The 20,482-nt window shown below is 47.7% G+C and overlaps 3 protein-coding genes across 8 annotated transcripts in view; 1 reads left to right on the top strand and 2 right to left on the bottom strand.

The window, feature by feature from the left end:
* Positions 1–272, bottom strand: part of NR1H3 (nuclear receptor subfamily 1 group H member 3) — a 79,770-nt gene extending 79,498 nt beyond the window's left edge. Inside the window, exon 1 of the mRNA XM_006135350.4 lies at positions 143–272. The gene's annotated coding sequence lies outside the window, so the exon portion shown is untranslated. The remainder of the gene's footprint in view (positions 1–142) is intronic.
* On the top strand, positions 269–14,055 carry ACP2 (acid phosphatase 2, lysosomal). Its single transcript, XM_075927663.1, has 11 exons — positions 269–435; positions 547–642; positions 844–930; positions 5,171–5,323; positions 5,687–5,785; positions 5,927–6,016; positions 9,262–9,394; positions 9,865–9,953; positions 11,288–11,394; positions 11,717–11,892; positions 11,974–14,055. Exons 1-11 carry the CDS (start codon positions 328–330, stop codon positions 12,108–12,110), a joined length of 1,275 nt encoding a protein of 424 aa, XP_075783778.1. The 5' UTR covers positions 269–327; the 3' UTR covers positions 12,111–14,055.
* A 385-nt stretch (positions 14,056–14,440) lies between these two features.
* Positions 14,441–20,482, bottom strand: part of DDB2 (damage specific DNA binding protein 2) — a 31,369-nt gene continuing 25,327 nt past the window's right edge. For all 6 annotated transcript variants that reach the window (XM_075927658.1, XM_025190879.2, XM_075927656.1 and 3 more), the window contains exons 8-11: positions 20,265–20,410; positions 19,464–19,628; positions 16,592–16,637; positions 14,441–15,326 (exon numbers count right to left, since the gene is read on the bottom strand). In XM_075927658.1, coding sequence (XP_075783773.1) covers positions 15,100–15,326; positions 16,592–16,637; positions 19,464–19,628; positions 20,265–20,410 — 584 coding nt within the window. In that variant the 3' untranslated portion in view covers positions 14,441–15,099. The remainder of the gene's footprint in view (positions 15,327–16,591; positions 16,638–19,463; positions 19,629–20,264; positions 20,411–20,482) is intronic.

The raw sequence follows: 20,482 nt of genomic DNA, 5'->3' as shown, positions 1-20,482 counted from the left end.
CATCTGCACAGCCTGAGGACCAGACAGCCGCCAAGCGGAGGGAACCAGGGGCCCGCGGGAAAGAAGCTGGGGAAGGTAACAGCCCCTAAGCAACAGGCACAAACATCCTCCCCCCTCACCCCACGGCGCTTCTCTCACTCACTTCCGGTGTGCTGCTCCTTTGTCTCTACTCCCTTTACCGTCCCGTTTCTATGGTACCTCCCTCTTTCCGGTGTGCGGTGGGGATGTGCGTCCGGGCGGCTCCCGCGACTGGCAACGCCGGGGTTCCGGGCGGCGGGCTGGGCCGGCCCAGCAGCAGCGTCAGGGATAGGCAGGGTGGGGAGAGCGATGGCGGCTGGGAGGCCGCGCTGGAGCTTGGCGGCTCCTCTCGCGCTTCTGCTGCTGGGGATCAGCCTCGCGCTGGCACAAGCCCGGAGCCTGCGCTTCGTTACGCTGGTGAGGGTCGACAGCCGGGGAGCTCGGGGCTGGGCGAGACCCCGCCCGGGAGGGGAAGGGCGGCGGCGGGGTGCGGGGCAGGAGGCAATTCAAAGGTGTTTCGTCTTGCAGTTGTACCGCCACGGGGACCGCTCCCCAGTGAAGGCCTATCCTCGGGACCCCTATCAGGAGCGCGCGTGGCCTCAGGGATTTGGGCAGCTCACCCAGGTGCGTACCCGCGCGAAGCAGCGTCGCATTGGGAGTTGTACCTCGGCTGTCTGCTCGCTCTCCCCTTAGGGAAGGGGGTTAGGTGCACGGGAACCTCCCCCTCCCCCCAGTCTCTCTGGGCAGCCCTTCTGTGTGTGACCTCAGACGCCTTTGCTGGGGTTGGCCCGGGATAGTGGCAAATTCTGTTTTCAATGTGTGCAGGTTGGGATGCTACAGCACTGGAATCTGGGCCAGTTTCTCCGGAAGCGTTACCATGGATTCTTGAACGACTCATATAACAGGCAGGAGGTTAGTGCAACACGTACCCCCATTATGGGTCAGCCCCCTGTCTCTCTCCTGGACAGTCACTTTATCTTCCTGTAAGGAGTAGCTTGCTGCTCAGGACACCTACAGTGTCTTTAAGGGTCCCTTTCCCTTTGTCATATTCACGCTGCTGTTCCTTGACATATAAGAATATGATATGACTATATTAAACAGCATCTGTAGAAACTCTCTGAAATTACTTGGATTATTGTGAATTCTAAAGGAGTGCAGTCTGGAAGAATGAAGGGAGAAAGTGTGAATTAAAGGACAAAGAAGGAATGATGGTAGCATCTGGACTTGACAGTATACTATGCAAAAGGAAGTCTGAGGTCACTGCTTCCTAAACAAAAGGAGGTAAAAAGGGTAATAAGAGACTTACAAAAGTACCCATGACATCAATTAGATATCTGATCCCCCTTCCTGTCTTGGGAAGACCGTGAAGATCAGTGAGCTGCATTCAGTGCATCTTTCATTCCCTCCTTTTGAGAAGGTGAATCTGGAGGCCTCAGACAAGTTGTCTTATCTGATTGAGAAACAGTGGAAATAAACTCAACCAAAAAAAAAATACATACATGTAGTTCCTCTATCCTGCAGCCTTATTGCTTTTTTGTTCCCCACCCTAACTTTATCATGCTTTTGCAGTAGATCGGGTGGGCAATGGGGCCTCTGTGAGCCGGATTCAGCCTGCCAAGTGGGTGGATCTGGCCCACAGACACCCTGCCACTCCTCCGCCTCCAGGCCAATCAGGATCTGGGGGCGGGAGGGATGCACAAAGTCTCTCATTCCCTGCCCCCGCCCTGCAAGTGCTGTCTGCCCTTTGCAAGATGGGGGCAGAGAGTAAGAGACTTTGTGCACTCCTCCCGCCCCCAGACCCTGATTGCATGTGAGGGAACAAGTGAGGTTGTCTCCTGCCCTGCAAGGGGGCGGGTGCCTAGAGAGGGATGAATACTTCATGTGCTCTCTAGGGGAGGATTGGCAGCAAAGACTTCATGTGCTCCCCCAGGCCAATCAAGATCTGTGGGAGGGGGAGCATGGATGTGTCCTGGCCTCACTCCTTCTGGGGTGGCCCGAGGACACTTCAGAAATGAGTAAAGTGGCACCGTCTAAAATTATTGCCCACCCCTGCAGCAGACCAGTGTGTTGGAGAGTAGATATTTATGCAGTTTCCTTTACCTTCTAGTACCTTATGGAAATGATGCATCTATCATTCTTAGCATATTTTGGTAGCTTTTTTGAACATACCAACACTCCTCAGAAATTGTCAATCAAATTAAAGATTGTTAAGAAGTAACTAAAAATCTAGTTTCCTTGGAGAAGCATCCTGTTGTAACTAGCTAAGACAGACTATGACTGCTTTCTGGTTCTCTTCCATCATTGATTTCTGCAATGAGGTAGACTGAGATATGGGCCCTATACACTACTCTTTATACTTTGTGGCAGATATCCCAGTCTTAAAGGGCTAGTAAGATTGAAGAAAAAGCTACTATTAACATTCATAAATTCTCCCCATGAGATACCATGAAATTCAGCTCAGGGTTAAGCAGAAGCAACACCATTATTAGAAAGTTTGACACCTACTCTGAATTGGTCCATGAATCTCAGTTGAAATGTAGCACTGGGAATCACTGCCCCTATATCTGGGAATGAAAGCCTCGAGCTCTAGGGAATTACAGTAACAGTTTTAGATGATAGTTGATCACCTCCATAGGATAGGGAAATAGCTTTTGTTTTCCTTGTCTACTCCCAGGTAAGGCCCGTGACCAATTCCAGGTACAGTCTAATAAGAAATGTACACATTCACACTGCAGTCCCTCCCCAAACCAAGCTATCTATCTACCTTTCTGTCTGTCTGTCTGTCTGTCTGTAAAGCATTGAGGGTCTTGTCCATCTGGGAAGTTAACATGTTCAAACTATGAAAGCTTTCAGGAGAAATTTGAGGGTTCTGAAGAAGGGGTGTGAGAAGTCCCTCAGACTACTTAATTACCGTTCTTCTGACAAATGAGAGTCAGCAGGAGCAGAAAGAAGAGTTTCAAGATAGAGTGAATGTTGTCTCAGGACTCCTGTGGCCTATTGCTGATTCTGATATGCTGCTGAGTCAGGCCTTTTAACATTAATGTGGTAGTGATTGCCACCAGACTTCTAGTCAAGTGTCTGCTGTCTCATTTCCCCTCTTTCACTCCCCAATGAACGCAGACTCATGTGGTCCAAGTGACACTTCTTCTGATCTAGCGTATTAACAAAATTAACAGTACATTGTTAACTGAAATACAAATCTTCCAGATATCCTCCCCAAGCTTTGAGGTTCCTTCCCACATTTCTCTCTCTCCTAAAGATTTTCCCAGCTGAGGCTGCTACTTCTCCTTTTTTTTGTAGCTGTCTGATACCTGTCTAATGCAGAGTGCATCCTCCTACTTCCTGATCCTGTTATTCTTTGATCAAGCTCCGTCTTACAGGAAGCATCTGTGCTCTAGTTTGCTGTTGTGTGACTGACTTGGTCACTTGATTCAGCCACAGGCTAGAGCAGGGGTGGGCAATAATTTTTGGCCAGGGGCAGGGCCTAATCCGGAAGGTCTGGGGTGGGGGAGCCCCTTTGCCCCTTCTTCCCACTAGGCGCCCATGCCACTGGCAGGGTGGGAAGAGGCTTCACACACTCCCCCACCCCCAGACCCTGATTGGCCTGGATGCTGGGGGAGCACAAAACGTCCTGCCCTACCCTGCCCTGCGAGGAGCACGCGACACTTCAAAGTGCCACGTGCTGCTCACAGGGTGGGAAGAGTCGTCAGGGCTTGGGAGCGGGGCAGCATGTGAAGTGCCATGTGCTCCTCTCAGGGCTGGGAGGAGAGGGAAGGAAACTTTGTGCACTCCCCCTGCCCCCAGGCCAATTAGGGCTTGGAGGCGGGGGAGTGCATGATGTCTCCTCCTGCCCTTTGCGCAGTGCTTCAAAGCGCTGTGTGCTGCTCACAGGGTGGGAGGAAGCTTCGCACGCTTCCCCGCCCCCAGGTCCTCATTGGCCTGGGGCAGGGGAGCGGCAGGGCCTCCGTGGGCTGGATCAACTTGCTTGGTGGGCCACATCTGGCCCACGGAGGCCCTTTTGCCCACCCTTGGGCTAGAGCTTTATAGAAGGGTGCTGGAGCATGAGCATATGCCCAAGAATAAGCAACCTAGAGTGCTGTAGATTTTCTCTTTTTTATCCCATGTTAAGATATTGCTTATAGTTATATATTTCTTTTAGAGCATACCCTGGAGTTGCTAGCTAATGGTAAAAGGTCTTTCCCTAGCCATGCCTCATGTCAGATGAATGGAAATATTCAAAGTAAATGAGCGAGTAAACCTGGTATTTTTGAAAAATAAGTTTTGAGACTATAGTTTATATGCAAGATGCTCTATAAAATAAAAATAATATATCATAATTCACAAGACTCATGTTTTATCTACTTCTTCTCTGGTGTCCTGCCAGGATATTATTCCTGCATTGATAACCATTCATCTCATCTACATTCATCTCATCTACTCCATCTATTACTGAAGCCTGCCTCCCCCCCCCCCCCCCCCCTGCTCCAATTTCTTCAATAGACAAATGCCAAAGAATCAAACTCTCACCACTTTGAGCCTTCTGGAATCTCTGCAATTGCTCTTCTTCTGTATTAAAGTCAAATTTTCATCCTGCCAACCTCCAGAATGATAATGATCTGCTGCCCCCTTCCCTTCAAAGACCAAAAAGTATTTCATATTCATTTAATAAATGAAACACATCCACTAGCCAGGTCACTATTCTCATCATTTCACAGATGAAAATGCAGGCCAGAAAGCGATATATTTTTGTCACAGGTTGCACAGCAAGTCAATGACAGAGCTGAGGACTGAACCAAGGAGTCCTACCTTCAGTCCTGTGCTGTAACTACACTATATTTTTCTCTTTGTACTTACCCCCTTCTATATTTATGGCCTTGGCTTCTACCTACTTGTTACTTATATTATTCTGCTTGAGCTATTCCTTCACTTGTTCTATGTCCCATTTGCCTTAATAGCCTGCCTTCTGATATGTGCTCCCTCTTCCCCTGTTGTTGTTTGTAATGGCCTTAGCCCACTCCATATACTCACTGCCATGCCTAAAACTCTTTGCCTTTGTGGTGCCTGTTTTAAGTCCCTTGGTCAGAACCCAGATGTCCACACTCCTGTGTCCAACAGTGATACTCACAGAACAGACTCTTTGTATCCCTGGCAGATCTTCATTCGCAGCACAGATTATGATCGGACACTGATGAGTGCAGAGGCCAATCTGGCAGGACTGTACCCCCCACAAGGACAACAGGTGTTCAACCTCAATATTTCCTGGCAGCCAATCCCTGTACACACTGTGCCTGACTCTGGGGAGAAGGTGAGTTATTTTCAAGGTTAAATATTGGCATCTTAGGCATGGTATTCTCCTTCTGTCCAAGAGCTTACCTCTTCAGTGTCCTTCCCCTTCAGTCCTCAGCTTACTCCATATTGCTCCTTAGCCTGGCCTTACAAGGGATCCCCCTGCTCCTCGACCTGGAAGTCTCCTTGTGTCCCATGTTGATTTAATTGTTAGATGCAGTGTCTCATTGAAAGGAAGATCCTTCCTCAGAGGGAGATGTTTGTACCCCTTCTAAGGGTACAGTTCATCAGCAGGGTGGTGGTGGTTTTGGTGGGGCGGCAGTACAGTCATTGCTGCTTGTCAGAAACTTCCCTGATCCAGCCTCTTGTTTTCTTTGTCCAGTTGCTGAAGTTCCCATTATCCCCTTGCCCGCGATATGAACAGCTACAGAATGAAACCCGGCAGTCAGCAGAGTACATAAATAAAACCAGACAGAATTTGGTAAGTGAGAAAAGGTTTCCCTGAGGAGAAGGGAAATATCTTTTTATGATTGTAAGTCTCAGGGCAGGGTGGAAGATCTCCACTCTGCAGAGCTGTGCGATGGCGAGCAGAAACTTTGAGTCTCTACCTTGTACCCTGCAGGAGTTCCTGGAGATGGTGGCAAATCGGACAGGGATCCAAGATGTGTCCCTGGAGTCTGTCTGGAGTATATACGACACACTTTTTTGTGAGGTAAGTTAATTTGGGGGTAAATTAATTTGAGCATTCCCCCCACAACAGCAAGGATCTTTGGCTCAGCAAAGTGGGATTAGGGATTCCTTAGACTGAAAACAATTGCATTTGGTGAGAAATTAATATGGCTGTTGTACAACAACCTTCCACTTCTCCACAGTGTAAGATCACAGGCATAATTTAGGAAATCTATCTGCTTTTGCACCATAGATCCTCTAAAGCATATTTCAGATGTCATGCCAGAACTAATTTCACCTGTGGCATTCTGTCACCAGAGAAAGGAATGGTTGTCCCAAAACCTTTGCTATTCTTTGGCTTGAATTAGTTGAGACAGGAGATTTTTCTTAAAATGGAGAGAGTGCTAATTTGGTTGTTTGAGCAAGGAAGATGAAGTCAAGACTCCTGGGAACTATTTTTGATTCTCGCATAGCTCTGTTAACTTGGACCAGTCATGTTCTTGGTAGGTGCCTCAGTTCCCTTATTTAAAAAAAATATATAGTCCTACAATCCAGAGGACTATTAACTTTTATCCTCATGATTTGTAAACTGTTTTGTGTTCATCTGACACAGGAGGCTCTGGAGAAGAACAAAGTGGTGTCATTTTAGTAATTCCTAAACAAAAACTACATTAAAATGGAGTTAATTCAATATTTATAGCAAGTATCAGAAGACAAACATTACAAATCCCTAAAATTTAGAGTAGAGGTTAAAACTAAAAGAAATCCAAACAGAACACTTGTTAACCTTAACTCTACACTGTAGTGATAACTTGAATTTTCAGACAAGTTTCTTTTTCTTTGTAGCAGCCCAGAGTTAAAGTTATTTTTTTGGCCATCTTTGTAAGGACAGCCTGTGGTTTGAGCTCCATTGAACCACTGGGAGATGGGAGCCATTTTGAAAGAGGGCAATTCTTTGAGGTGACTTTGAAGAACATTCTCCAACCTCTGCTGAAAGTGAAACTTCCAGTTGTGAAGAATAATAGGAAAGGAGATAATTAATTCTGAATATTTCTTCTCTCAGTCTTCTACTTGCCCCTGGTCTTTTCCAAATCTACATCTTTGCTAATTTGTGTGTAGACAGACAATGCCTGAACTGAAATGGTTGGGGATAAAACTGGTCTGATATAAGATGTTACATTTTTTAGGACTCATTTTTTAATTAGTTTTGAAGTAGGAATAAGAGATCCTCCGGAATAGGGCTTTATTCCGGAGGATCGGGCCAGTCTAGACGCTTTTTTCCGACTTTCCCCCAAGCCGGAAAAAAAGCGGCGGACATGTTTATTTAAATCCCGCGGGGGATATTTAAATCCCCCGCGGATTTCCCTATTCCCACTTTCAAAATTAGCATGCCCCTTCCGAAGAAGGGGCCACTGTAGACGTAGCCAATGTGTAGACAATTTTAATCCAGGAAGTGGATTGAGTTAATTCTTTAAAAAATACTCTTACTCCAGAATTAGAGTGCCTGTACATGATTTATTCAGCAATAGCTATTCCCTAATAACTACTCCTGAATAACTCCATGTGTAGACAAGTCATTAGACTTCAAAATCCCAGTGGTCCAAATACTGTAATTACTAAAATAAAGCATTCTAAAAAGGTTCATTAATTAGAGAGGCCTGTCCCTCCCAGATTCCAGTATGTTTGCAGAGATTCCATCTGGATTCTCTGTTTCATTTTTTTGACTTCTGCCATCATGTTTTTCCATTGATCATGACATCTGAAAAGCTAGGTAGCCCCTGATAGAGAGAGGAACAAGCACTCTGATTTCCAAAGACTTTCTTACCATATAATCCACTATTTTTCTTTGAAGGAATCAGGATTTAGGCAGTTCCTGCTACAGGTTGTACCTCTGAAAACCAGCACTCTCTGGTCCAGGAACATCCGGACCACAAATGCTCCTGGACCAGAGAACCCAGGAGCCTAATGGCAGGAGGGCCAGCAGACTGGCCAGGGACAGCGGGGCCGAGCTGGAGGATCCCAGGTGCCAGAGGAAGAAGAAGCTTGGCTACCTCTGGCACCACAGGGACAGAGAACCCTGGCAGCCTGCGGCAGAGCTGGGCCAGAGGAAGAAGCTTGGCCGCCCATGGCAGTACAGAGGCAGAGAACCCCAGTAGCACGGAGCCAGGGGCTGGAAAATCCCATCCGCCCACGGCAGCACAGGGCCAGAGGAAGAAAAAGCGTGGCTGCCTGCAGCAGCGCGAGTTGAGGAAAGTGTTAGTATTCTGCTCTCTTCTTCAGAATACAAGTGCCTGTGCTTCTGATGACTTCCCCTCTATGAATGTGCTCTGCCATAGCTACAGCTTAGTCTGAATCTTTTTCCTGCTCTTTTGTCTGATACTTTGATTTGTGGCTGTATGTGGTCTCTGTGGGGCAGAATCATCTCCACATAAAGAAAATGCTCCAAGATTATCATCTCAGCAACTTGAGCTAACGTCTCATTATGTTTGTTTTTTAGAGAAATTTAGTTCCTAGTTTTTATTCTTACTATTCCGTAGTGCATGGGGTCTCAAAACTCCTAGCCTACAAGCCATCTCTGGTTGGAGCAATTGTGCAATCCAATATGGGAATCCAGGGGTGGAGAGCAGGCTATCCCTTCTCATTCACCAATCCCCATTCTTCCCCCATTGCACCCTGTCCTCCAAAGCCACTTTCTCAGGAACAGAGTGCCCGTGGACAGGAGAGGATGTGAAGGTGCAGGGCTTGGGGACTAGGAATGGACAGCCCTCACAGCCCACTGGAACTCCAGGGCCAGATTGCATACAGGACATCCCTGCTATAAGTCGCCCCTGGTATACATCCATTTTGCACTAAAGTTGTTGATGTTTGTAGGAACTGATGCGTTATAAGTCCTCCCATTTCCTGCACTTAAGTTGCGCAAAAAAACCCCAACAATTTGTGCATATGGAATTCCGCCCCAGGAAAAAACATTCCCTGCTTTAAATTGTTTTTCTATAAGTCCATGTTTTTTGGAACATATCATGAACTTATAGCAAGGACAGCCTGTAACTGCTGTGGCCAGTGGCAGCCCATCAGCCAGGTGTTTGAGATGCATGCCTTCTGAGGAGATGGACAAATGTCTTACTAATGTAGCTCTGCCATAGGGGTGAAAGAGGAGACAGCCCAAATGAGGGAGGGAGTCAGTCATGGCAGAATCTGGACTAGATTCCAGATCTTCTGACTCCCAGCCCTCTGACTTACCTCCTGTCCATATTGCCTCCCTTTGAATGAGTTCTCCTGTCTTTTCAGCAAACACATAAGCTGACACTGCCACACTGGGTGACCCCAGATACCATGACTCGGTTGAAGCAAATAAAAGACTTTGGCTTTGAATTCCTGTTTGGGATCCACCAGCAGAAGGAGAAAGCTCGCCTGCAGGGTGGTGAGTAGGGAAGGGATTAAGGATGTTAAAATGCGTTTATTTTTGTAAATGTGTAACAGTTGAAATTTACAGTAGTTACACATTTGTGTGTGAGGGTTCCTACCTGCTCCTCCTCTTCCTGTTGCACTACTGCCTCTGTGGGAGGCAGGGGGAGGGAGGTGGCACCCCGGGGAGCTAACATGCACAGGGAGCCAGCTTAAAAGCTAGCTCCCCAAGCTCATACTGGCTCCCATCTGCCCCCTTCCCCCTGCTGCTGCCTGCCACCTTCCCCTCCCCCTGCCTTTAATTCAGAGGCAGCTGTGGGGGAGGGGGCACTGCATATAACCATTAGGATTAACTGATGAGTCCAGGTTCATCGGTTAATTGTGTACATGGGAACACGTTCACATACCTAGAAGGGATGGCATTTCAAGTGAGACTCATTCTGTCCTAATGAGTTTTGGGATTTGACAGCTATTCTCTTTTCTTAGGGGTTCTGCTGGCTCAGATAAGGAAAAACCTGACCTCTGCAGCAAATGCCTCTGCACCCCAGCATCTGAAATTACTTGCCTACTCAGCAGTACGTCTGAATTTGGGAGCTGCACTCCCACTCCATCTGCCAAGGGGTTTGGGCCTTGGTGGTGGTTCTGCCCCCTTCCATCAAGTGTAGTCCTTGCAGACTGCATCCAGGATATGTCTCTACCCATAGCAGTATACTCTCTACAGCAGTGGTCTCCAACACGGTGCCTGCAGGCGCCATGGCGCCCGCGGGGGCATTTGTGTGCGCCCACCAAGTGCTCGGGGCTGGCCTGGCCCCGGGCACGTGGTGCATGCATGGTGCCAGAGCCGGCCCCGGGCACATGGCGCATGCATGGTGCTGGAGCCTGCCCCGGGCACGTGGCGCACGGTGAGTGCCGGCCCCAGGAGCACCACGTATTGGCCGCCCGCGCTCTGGGCGTGCGGCACTTGGGGGAGGGGAGCGCCGGGCACGCGGCGCTTGGGGGAGGGGAGCGCCGGGCACGCGGCGCTTGGGGGAGGGGAGCGCCGGCCCCGGGCGTGTGGCGCTGGGGGGAGGGGAGCGCCGGCCCCTGGCACGTGGCTGTGGGGGAGGTCCTGCCCCTGGGGCCCTGCCCCCGGGCACGCAAGTGTCCCTGCCCTCCCGGCACCCAGCAACCTCAAATGGTTGGGGACCACTGCTCTATAGCACCAGGCATCATCCCTTCTGTGTCCAGTGAAGTGAATTCCAAATCTGAAAATGCAGCATGTGGCTGAGTCAGCAAGAGCAGAAAGAAAGACTTGGGGTCACCACCCCTTGTGATAGATTTGTGTTGCCCTGATGTGGTGTTTCAGCCATCAAAAGATGCAGTCATCTCCCTCTCTAGCAACCTGCTGAGTTAGCCTGTCCAGCATCTCTCCCAGAACTGCCCTAGAAATAGGATCCCTCTGGGTGTGTCTGCACTGCAATAAAACATCCATGGCTGTCTTGGGTCAGCTGACTTAGGCTTGAAGGGCTTTGGCTATGGAGCTTCAAAATTGCAGATATCCGTGGTCCAGCCCAAGTCTAGACGTCAACATAATAATTTTATAGCCCCAGGAGCCTTAGTCAGCTGATGTAGGCTAGCCATGCGTGCTCTACTGCAACACACGTGCCTTCAGCACTGACCCCTAGACTGATACAGTTCCCAGCTGTGTGTAGCTCTTCCCCAGCACATGCTAAGGCATCTGTTTCTCTAGTGAGTTCCCATAATCTATTTTCCCCTTTTCTGGCATGGTCTTGGGTTCCTTCAGTGTGGTTTCTCTTGCCTGGCCCAGTCCTTGATCCCCTTCTGAGCTCTCCTTTTATTGATGGATGTCCCAGACATCCTGTCTTAGTCATGGGAAGAGTGATTCTCATTCTCTCTCTCTCCCCCTTAGCACGACACAACACTTGTGGCACTGCAGATGGCTCTGAATGTCTACAATGGGAAGCAAGCGCCATATGCCTCATGTCACATATTTGAGCTGTACCAAGATGATGATAGGTGAGAGCTACACTAAGGGCATCTGCTGTGGCTTTGCCTCATGGGTTAAACATGTAGGCAAGACTCCAGCCTCAAAATAGAACCTCTTGCCCTTGCTCCTAATGGGAAAACAGAAGGAAGATCTTAATGCAGAACAATGGGAAAGTGCTAGCTCTCAGAGTTGCATGTTAAGTGACATAGGAAGAGAATAAGGGAATAGAAAGTGATCGCCACAGGATGGCTGCAGAAAGTTATAAATCCAGGCAGGGAGGGAAATGGGAGAAGGAATATGTTGTTTTTTATTTGAGCACTCCATTTCAATTCATATATGTTTTGTCCCCAGTAACTTTTCCGTGGAGATGTTTTTCCACAATGAGAGTGGGAGGGAGCCTTTTCCACTGACATTACCTGGCTGTGCCCAGCGCTGCCCCTTGCTGGATTTCCTGCGTCTCACTGATCCTATCATTCCCCAGGATTGGGCACGTGAATGCCAGGTAGCAAGCACTGTACAGGACACAGGTAAGTGCCAGCTGGGTATTGGTGAGAGACAGTGATTGGTTTGAATATTACCAACCTGACTGCTTGCTTTCTCCCTTGCAGAACTGATTGTGGCTCTGGCTGTCTGTGGATCCATCCTCTTCCTCCTCATAATCCTCCTCCTGACTGTCCTTTTGCGTATACAGTCACAGCCACCTGGCTACCGGCATGTTTCTAATGAGGGAGAAGAGCAGCCCTGACAATTGCTCTGACCCCTGCCTAGGCAGCATGATGGAGCAGTGCTACCCCTGGGAGTGGTTGGGTTGTCCTTCAGTCACCGAGCATTCTTCTGCTGTGACCAGCTTCTGTCTGGCATGCATTGGACTCTTGATTTGGGATCTGATATGACCAGCCTCTGGCTGCTTCTTATATGATATGTGACATTTGGGGTGAAATCCTAGGGTGTCTGGAGCAGGATGGGCTAACTTAGATTGCCCCCTTGAGGCGAGTATGCTGCGTGGAATGCCTGTTCCTAATATGTGACAAAGCTGGGGCTTCCTTCCACCTGGCACAGTCATCTGCTCTTCATGAATATTAATGGTTGTAATTCTACCAATTATCTTAGCAGCAGCAAAGAGGACAGGGAATCTCTCCGAGTAGGTGCCCTCAGCTGATTGGTTACATTATGGTTCAAATGATTTCATTTCGGTGTGATTCCCAGTCTGATTTGAGCACTTTGTTCTGGGCCATTGGGCTGATTACTGTGCGAAGGCTGGACCTGGACCACAGCCCCCCAACACACACCAGCTGGGTAGTAGCTGAATCCTCATCTACTTTCCAAGAAAATGTAGTTGCTGGAGATCACTGGCTGGTTGCATAAAAGGTTGTGGGGGAGGGTGTTCTCCACTACTGAATTGCTCCTGGCACCTAGCCACTCCTTCCCAATTCTTTCTGACTGGAAAGAAGGGCCTTAAGTCCAGGTAGGATTGTAAACCTGCCTTTGGACCCAGCCCATGGGTAGGTTGAAGAAGTTCCAGGTATCAGTGGACTTTGTTATATGGATTAGCCAATATGATACCCAATTTCTGATCCTTCAGCTTTATCATGCACCTAGGCTGTTGTGCAATGCTGTACAAAGTAGAATGCACCTTACCTGCTCCCTGAACTTTAATTGCATTCATACTCCTAATTTGTGGAGCTATAATTGGGTGTGGTTATGAAATTGTGGATCTCTCTCTAAACTTACAGCCTTTTGTTCTGACCTCCCCGTGTTGTGATTGCCCAAGGCTGCCTATAGCTACAGACCCTGTACTACACCATGGGGACAGATGTGGACTGTGAGCCAAGGAAGTGTGCATGGCAGGCAGAAAATGTTAGAGTGCAGCAAAAGACTATGTAGCAAAACTGGGACAGGAGGCAAACTTGCTGGTTTTTCATAATCCCCCACTATTGGTGTATTTTAAAAAAACAAATGCTCAACTTAATGGCTGGGACATTTAAGTGACCCTGTATCCCTGTTCACCTGTCAGGATGAAACACCTGGATCTTCTAAAAGGTGACTTTTTCTTAGGCCAACTGAGTAGAGGTTGCAGGCATTGCCTTGCAGACTACAGCTGGTATGGGGACTACTGATGCCTACCAGTCATCAACTTCTGCCCTCCGCTTTCTCCACTATAGTTTCTGATGAAGAGTGAGATTGCAGCAGGCACCAGAAGCTGACTTGTCATAGGGTGATGCTGCACATTCACTTCCCAGTTTTAGTTCCTTTTTCTGGTCGCCTTCCCTTCCCTTCCTGGCAGCAGAGGCTACTAGGAGGCTTCCTTTTCTTTCCCTCCACTTCTTCTTGGGGATTTTTATGAGCTGCTACCAGCATGGGAAATTTAACTGGCAGCAGAAGCAGCCTGCTGCTCTCAGCAACTGCCTCACCTGTTTCTGACTTGGAGATACATCTTAGTTCTCTTAAGCCAAACACAGTTTCAAAGAACAAGCAGCTGCTCCTCAGCACAGGACTGAAAGGGAAAGGTACAAGGCAGTGTCTTCACAGGGGCCTGTGTAGCAGAAGGAGGGGCTATTTTTAAAAGCAGCAGATTTTGCACACATGGAGGAAAGGCATCTATTGTGATTTAGACCTTCTGTCTGAATGAGTTTCTGTAATTGTTTTGTTACCTCTTGCCTTTTCTTCATTAAAATCAAATTGAGACCAGGCTCCTGCTACTCTTTCTGCTATAAGGGCTCACAGAAGCCTAGGTCAATTAGCTCCCATATTAAAGGCAGAGCCTATTTCAACATTTACCTTTTCACAGGACAAAAGGGCAAAAAGAGAAAGGAGCAAGCCCAATATGAACAACCCACAGCAGGGGCAGAGCAGCAGTCATTTTAAGTGTTATGCTTCTCTTCATGTGTTTCCTGCTACCCTACAAAATCAGATACTTTAGTTCGTAAGTGAATTCATCTTATTTCACAAGAATGCTTTGTAGGAATAACACATACTTGCCAGCTGTCTGCGACTCCTGCTGAGGTGGGCTCAAGAACCCCTCACACCCAATAGGCAATTCAACAAACCCCCTAAGATGGTCACTCCCAAGGAAGAAAGCCTGTTCTAAACAAAATTTTATTAACACTTGAATGTTATAAACAGCATGACATTAACAGAGTCTCCCAGGAGTATTGGGGAGGACAGATATTCCACCTATGCCCCAGGCAGCTTTGTAAACAAGCTAACTTTCAAACATAAAAACTTCTAGGTTAACAGGAGTCCCGAGATGTAGTTCTGTGAGAAAAGTGTAACAGATAACCTTTAGGTCCCACTTTGAGAACACCTATCCCCACATTTTGGGGTACATGACTGAAAACAGCTAGCTGTTGCACTGCAAGGAAAGAGATTAAAGCTCTGAAAATATGAACTACAGCAACGGCTCAGCCCTGGCTGCTCCCACATTAACCTCACATCCCATGACTGAAATTAAAGAACAAGAATAGCGTATAAGCATAATGCTGGTCTTTGTGTGGTCCAATTAAATGAATGCCAACACAGGGCATGCTGACATTCAGGCTCCCATAGTGCTTGATAAAGTGTCACCCAAGTAGGAGGAGTTAAGCAATGACACCACCCCCTAGAGGGGAAAGCAGAGAATACAAGCAGTGACTCCCTACTAAACAAGGACAAAGCAGGCTAGGTGCCCCTCATAATAGATTTGTCCAGCATGATCTAAAAAGCCTGGAGAAGCCTGTTCAATCCTCCAGATCCTTCTACTTCCTGCCCTTTGATTTGGGATCTTTGCCCTTTGTTTTAGTCCCCTCTAGTTCCAGAGCAAGCAGCTTGGTTTTGAGTTTGCTTGCACCTGAGTTTGATTTCTTCCGCAGCCCAGATCTGGACAAACTCCTGCTTCTAACTCCCTGTTCTGTCATAGCTTTCAAGAGATGCTCCTGTTTCTTGGTCACCATCTCTTCCCGACTCCAGATCAGAATGTTAAAGCCTGTGGAGGGAAAAATATCAACACTCAGAAATTCTTCTTTGTTAGTTTTTAATGGAGGAATCACTGACAGTACTAATTTAAATACAAGATTCAGCTACTGCCCAACAAAATATTTTTTCTAGCTATATCCAGTCACTAAGGATGATGATGTATATCATTTCTTCCTGACATTGCCTTCACATACTCCTATTGTAGGAACCTTATACCTATTAAACATATAGCCACACAAACTTTTTGAGCAGTTGCTGGCAATTAATTAATTTATCATGACCCTTATCTTATCCCATAACTTCCATAAAAAGAGAAAGTTCTATCAAAGACCAACCAGATCAACCAGACCTCAATAAGGCCAGTTTTCCCAGACTCTAGGGCTACATCTAGACTGGCATGATTTACCGGAAATGCTTTTAATGGAAAAGTTTTCCATTAAAAGCATTTTCGGAAAAGAGCGTCTAGATTGGCAGAATGCTTTTCCACAAAAGCACTTTTTGCGGAAAAGCATCCATGGCCAATCTAGATGCGCTTTTGCACAAAAAAGCCCCGATCGCCATTTTCACGATCAGGGCTTTTTTGCGCAAAACAAATCGGAGCTGTCTACACTGGCCCTTTTGCGAAAAAGGGACTTTTGCCCGAATGGGAGTAGCATAGTATTTGCGCAAAAAGCACTGATTTCTTACAGTAGGAAGTCAGTGCTTTTGTGGAAATTCAAGCTGCCAGTGTAGACAGCTGGCAAGGTTTTCCGGAAAAGCGGCTGATTTTCCGGAAAAACTGGCCAGTCTACACACAGCCTAGGAGGTCTCTTTGGATATAAAACATGTACAAGTGCAGTTAGCCAAAAATCAGGCAAAGGCTAATGAGACTAGGAGTAGAGGGTAAAGGACAGCGACTTTCTTGCATTTCACTACTCACATTTCAGCATTACCATTCAGCCAATAGATGGCAGCAGCACCCTCTCCTGTGAAGGTTGCTTCTCCTTGAAGCTAATTATCACACTGCACATTTTAGTGGATGTTTTTTCAAAACACTTTACAAACCATCAAGACATGGGGGGGGGGGGGGGGGGAGGATAAGAGGGTAAAGTATTAATTTATTTTACCAAGGAGTTAACTCAGCCACAGTATAAATGTTGGAACTAGTTTAGGTTTAGAACTTGTAAGTACAAAACTTTCTGCATATCTGTCTGGAGAACCCTTTTTGGGGGCCAGAACCCCATGCTTTCCAACTGTTTCAATAATAAAATGAAAGAGAGTTGGTAGCCTACTTACCCATACCAGAGGCCAGTGTATCTCCCATAGGGTTAAACTTATTGAGCTGCAAATGTAAACATATTGACAAACTCAGCCTCACTGCTTATGTAACACCATAAAACAATTTGGGAACTAAAACGTTCCCTAGTGCATAAAGGCCCACAGCTAAACACAGAACTGTTATACACAGGTCAGCTGCTTTGCCTGGCATGACCATATACCACCACTGCCAAAAGGGATATAAAGGTTTTACAGGTTGCCTAGTAAGCATAGCCTCACTGGCATGCTTACTGGAGTAACCAGTTATTTGACATCTGGACCTGGCCAGAGTAGCCCTCTGCTTGTGGTGCAGCAGGCAATTGATCAGTTAAACCTATAGTTTAACCAATCAACATATTATACAGGATTTTATATCCTTAGCTGCTAAGAGCTGCAGATATCAAGGGGCTGGCCAGCAACTCCTCTCTGCTGCATGTTGGGAATTAGCAGGCTGGATCCTCCTATTATATTGATGTAAATCAGGGTAATTCCACTGAAGTCAATGGAATAACCAGTTTAACACTGGTAGAAATGCGAGGAGAATCAGACCCAGTCTTCCTGTTCTACTCAGTTTTCTCTTCAGTCTGATTTCCAGGAAAGTCAGTCCTGTGGGAGCTCAGTGTGCTACTGGGACTGGAATATCACTCTGCTCAGAAGCTGCTGATGAGTAGGCTGGGAAAGCAGACAACATGAGAGCTAACAGACTAAAACAGCGTTTCCCAAACCATGGGCCACGGCCCGGGAAAAAAATACCGGGCCTCAGCGTGGCTGCCAGGGTGTTTCGGGCTCCTGGACTGCCCGTACAGCAGTGGGTCTCCCAAGCCCTTGGCCGGGTTGGGCAGATGCAGCCAGATGTTTCAGGCTCCTGGCAGAGGTGTAGTGAGGGTTACCAGGTGAGTTCTTATTGGTGGCCGCGGAGGGGGCTGTTGGAGATGGGAAGCAGGGTTGGGGCAGTGGGGCTGGCTGTAGGAGATGGGGAGAGGAACTGGCCAGCAGAAGCAGGGCTGGCCAGGGAGTGGGAGCAGTGGGGCTAGTAGGGGGAGGAACCGGCCAGCGGAAGCAGGGCTGGCAGGGGCAGGGCTTGCCAGGAGAGATCGGGACAGAATCGGCCGGCGGGGCTGGCTGGGGGGGGGAGGAGCAGGGGGAGAATCGGGGAGTGGGACTGATCAGGGCACATGCAGATCCTGAATAAAAATTTAAAAGCAGTGCCTTTAAATATCCCCACTGCTGACAGAGAGGTTTAAAGGCACTACAGTGTGTCAGAATGGAAAGAACCTGGTACATTCACCATCCAGAATGAGAATACGGATAAAAAATTCCAAAGATGGTGTTGGCTTTCTGAAAATAAATGAGCCCCTTTTCAGTACACGATGTGGTGGTGCAGGGTTTTATTGGATTACTCTGGTTCTTCTGGTGGAAGCAGGGCTGGTGGGGGCAGTGGGGCTGGCCAGGAAAGATGCGGGGGGTGGGGAGAACCGACCAGAGGAAGCAGGGCTGGCCGGGGGAGATCAGGAGGAGAAGCGGGGAGAACCGCCTGGCCGGCAGAGGGTCGGGGTGAGCGGGGCTGACCGGAGGGGAAGTAGGGAGGAGAGAATCAGCTGGTGGGGAGTGGAACTGATCCGGACGCATGCAGATCCTGGGGTGCTGCCCATCCTGTGCATGGTCCAGGTGAAGCACGAAGGAGTCTGGCCTTGGAGATTCCATTTTGCCACCCCCCTCAATTAGTTGCGGACTGCCTGGCTGGTGGACACACTCACGCAGCGCGTGTTGACCAGCCAGGAAGTTGGCAACTACAAACTGATACACCTAATAATAATAAAACTTACTTACCTAATTAGAAAATACCGGACATTTTTTATGTCCAGTATTTTCTCAATTTGTTTCTGGACAGAACTGTCAAATACCAGACTGGCTGGTACAGAACTGAACACCTGGCAACCCTACCCCTCCTTGCACCCTCGCTCCTAGCCAGATACCCTGCCCCCAATCTGCTCCTGCTCCTGCCTCCCGCAGTGCCCGTGCAGCACCGGGTCCCCCAAACCCTGGCCCGGGTTGGGTGGAGGATGCAGCGAATGAAATAAAAAAATTGAAAAATGAATAAATTTTCACTATGTGCTTTTGTATTTTGGGGCTGCAAAAAACAGTACTGAAAAAAAACAGGTTCCAATTAAAGTAAAAGTTTGGAAAACCCTGGTCTAGCCAGCTTTCTATCCATCTTACAGTCCATTTATCCAATCCATATTCCCTTAACTTGCTGGTTAAGAATATTGTGGGTGGCTGTATCAAAAGCTTTGCTAAAGCTGACACTGGGGGCTTTGGGAGGACCAGAAACAACTTATTTGCATATTCATCATTTGCTTAATGAATATGCAAATGAATGTTACTGGTCCTCCGAAAGCTCATGAATGGATCTACTGGTCCCCGTGTCAAAAAGTTTGGAAACCCCTGGACTAAGAAGTTACAAACATGTCCCAAAGAGGAAATATTTCACAGTGACGCCTATGAGCATGGCCTGGAAAGGACCAGCTAGCATTTGGAGAAGCAGCAATCAAGGGGACTCTTCACGTGCCTGACCCTGGATTCACTCTCAAGAACTCCCCTTCTTCCTCCCCCCAAAAAAGTTTCAGTCCCATTATCTGTCACAGTCAACCTCTCTGAGGCACTCTTTCCCTTAGCCAGTATATAAATTGTCCTCTGCACGTCACCTTGCCAAGATGCCTTCCCCAGTATGAGTATGAGCCTATGTTAGGAGATTTTGGGTCTTGTCCCTATTGTATGATCCCCCTGCTTCTCAAATCCTGTGTACAGTTAAGGGCATATTGGCCCTTTCCACTCTAGTCCCCAATCTCACCGAGATAATGCCAGATGCATTTGGGTCATAGAGCTGGCACACCATCTCTCCAGTGTTTCCATCAAATATATCAACAGTCCGCAACTCATCCTCTGTGTATCCTGGAAACTTAGGGTCTGGGTAGCGTCCAGCCACAATGAGGTCATAACGTGGATGCCATGTTGCCTAGACATAAAGCAGATGGATAATGGTAAACAACTCCAGAGGAACAGAGCTAAAACCTGATACGAATCACAAAGAACTGTGACTCTAGCAGTGTGAGCGTCTTAACACTTAGTGGCTGTGTCTAGACTGCATCCCTTTTCCGTAAAAGGGATGCAAATTAGACATATCACAATTGCAAACAAAGCGAGGATTTAAATCCCCCCCCCCCCGCTTCATTAGCATAAAAATGGCTGCCGCTTTTTTCCAGCTCGGAGCTTTGCCAGAAAAAAGCGCCAGTCTAGACGCAGATCTTTCGGAAAATAAAGCCTTTTCCGAAAGATCCCTTATGCCTCATTTTAAGAGGGATAAGGGATCTTTTGGAAAAGGCTTTATTTTCCGAAAGATCCGCGTCTAGACTGGCGCTTTTTTCCGGCAAAGCTCCGAGCCAGAAAAAAGCGGCAGCCATTTTATGCTAATGAAGCGGGGGGGATTTAAATCCCTGCTTCGTTTGCAATTGCGACATGTCTAATTTGCATCCCTTTTACGGAAAAGGGATGCAGTCTAGACACAGCCAGTGTGAAAAGAAATTGTACCAAAGCTTTTTCCAACTTGTTGCTGGCATCTGCTGAGAGATCAGTCTATACTTTCCTACCTCACCTTGATAGGTGTAAGGTGCTGGAACTGCCGATGTGGATGTGGGATCAGATGCTGTAGTTTAGTCCAGTCTGAAGATGCATAGACTCGGATCTCACTGTGCTGGTCTGTAGTCAGGAGCTTAGCACCATCCGTTGGGCTGAAGTAAGCTGTGAAGAAGATAATAAAGCATACAGAAAAATCACAATCCTGTGGCCACAGATGAAAAGGTAAATGGTACA

The sequence above is a fragment of the Pelodiscus sinensis genome, chromosome 4, assembly GCF_049634645.1.
Source record: "Pelodiscus sinensis isolate JC-2024 chromosome 4, ASM4963464v1, whole genome shotgun sequence".
In the NCBI taxonomy this organism is placed as follows: domain Eukaryota; kingdom Metazoa; phylum Chordata; order Testudines; family Trionychidae; genus Pelodiscus; species Pelodiscus sinensis.
This window is presented reverse-complemented; position numbering and strand designations above follow the sequence as displayed.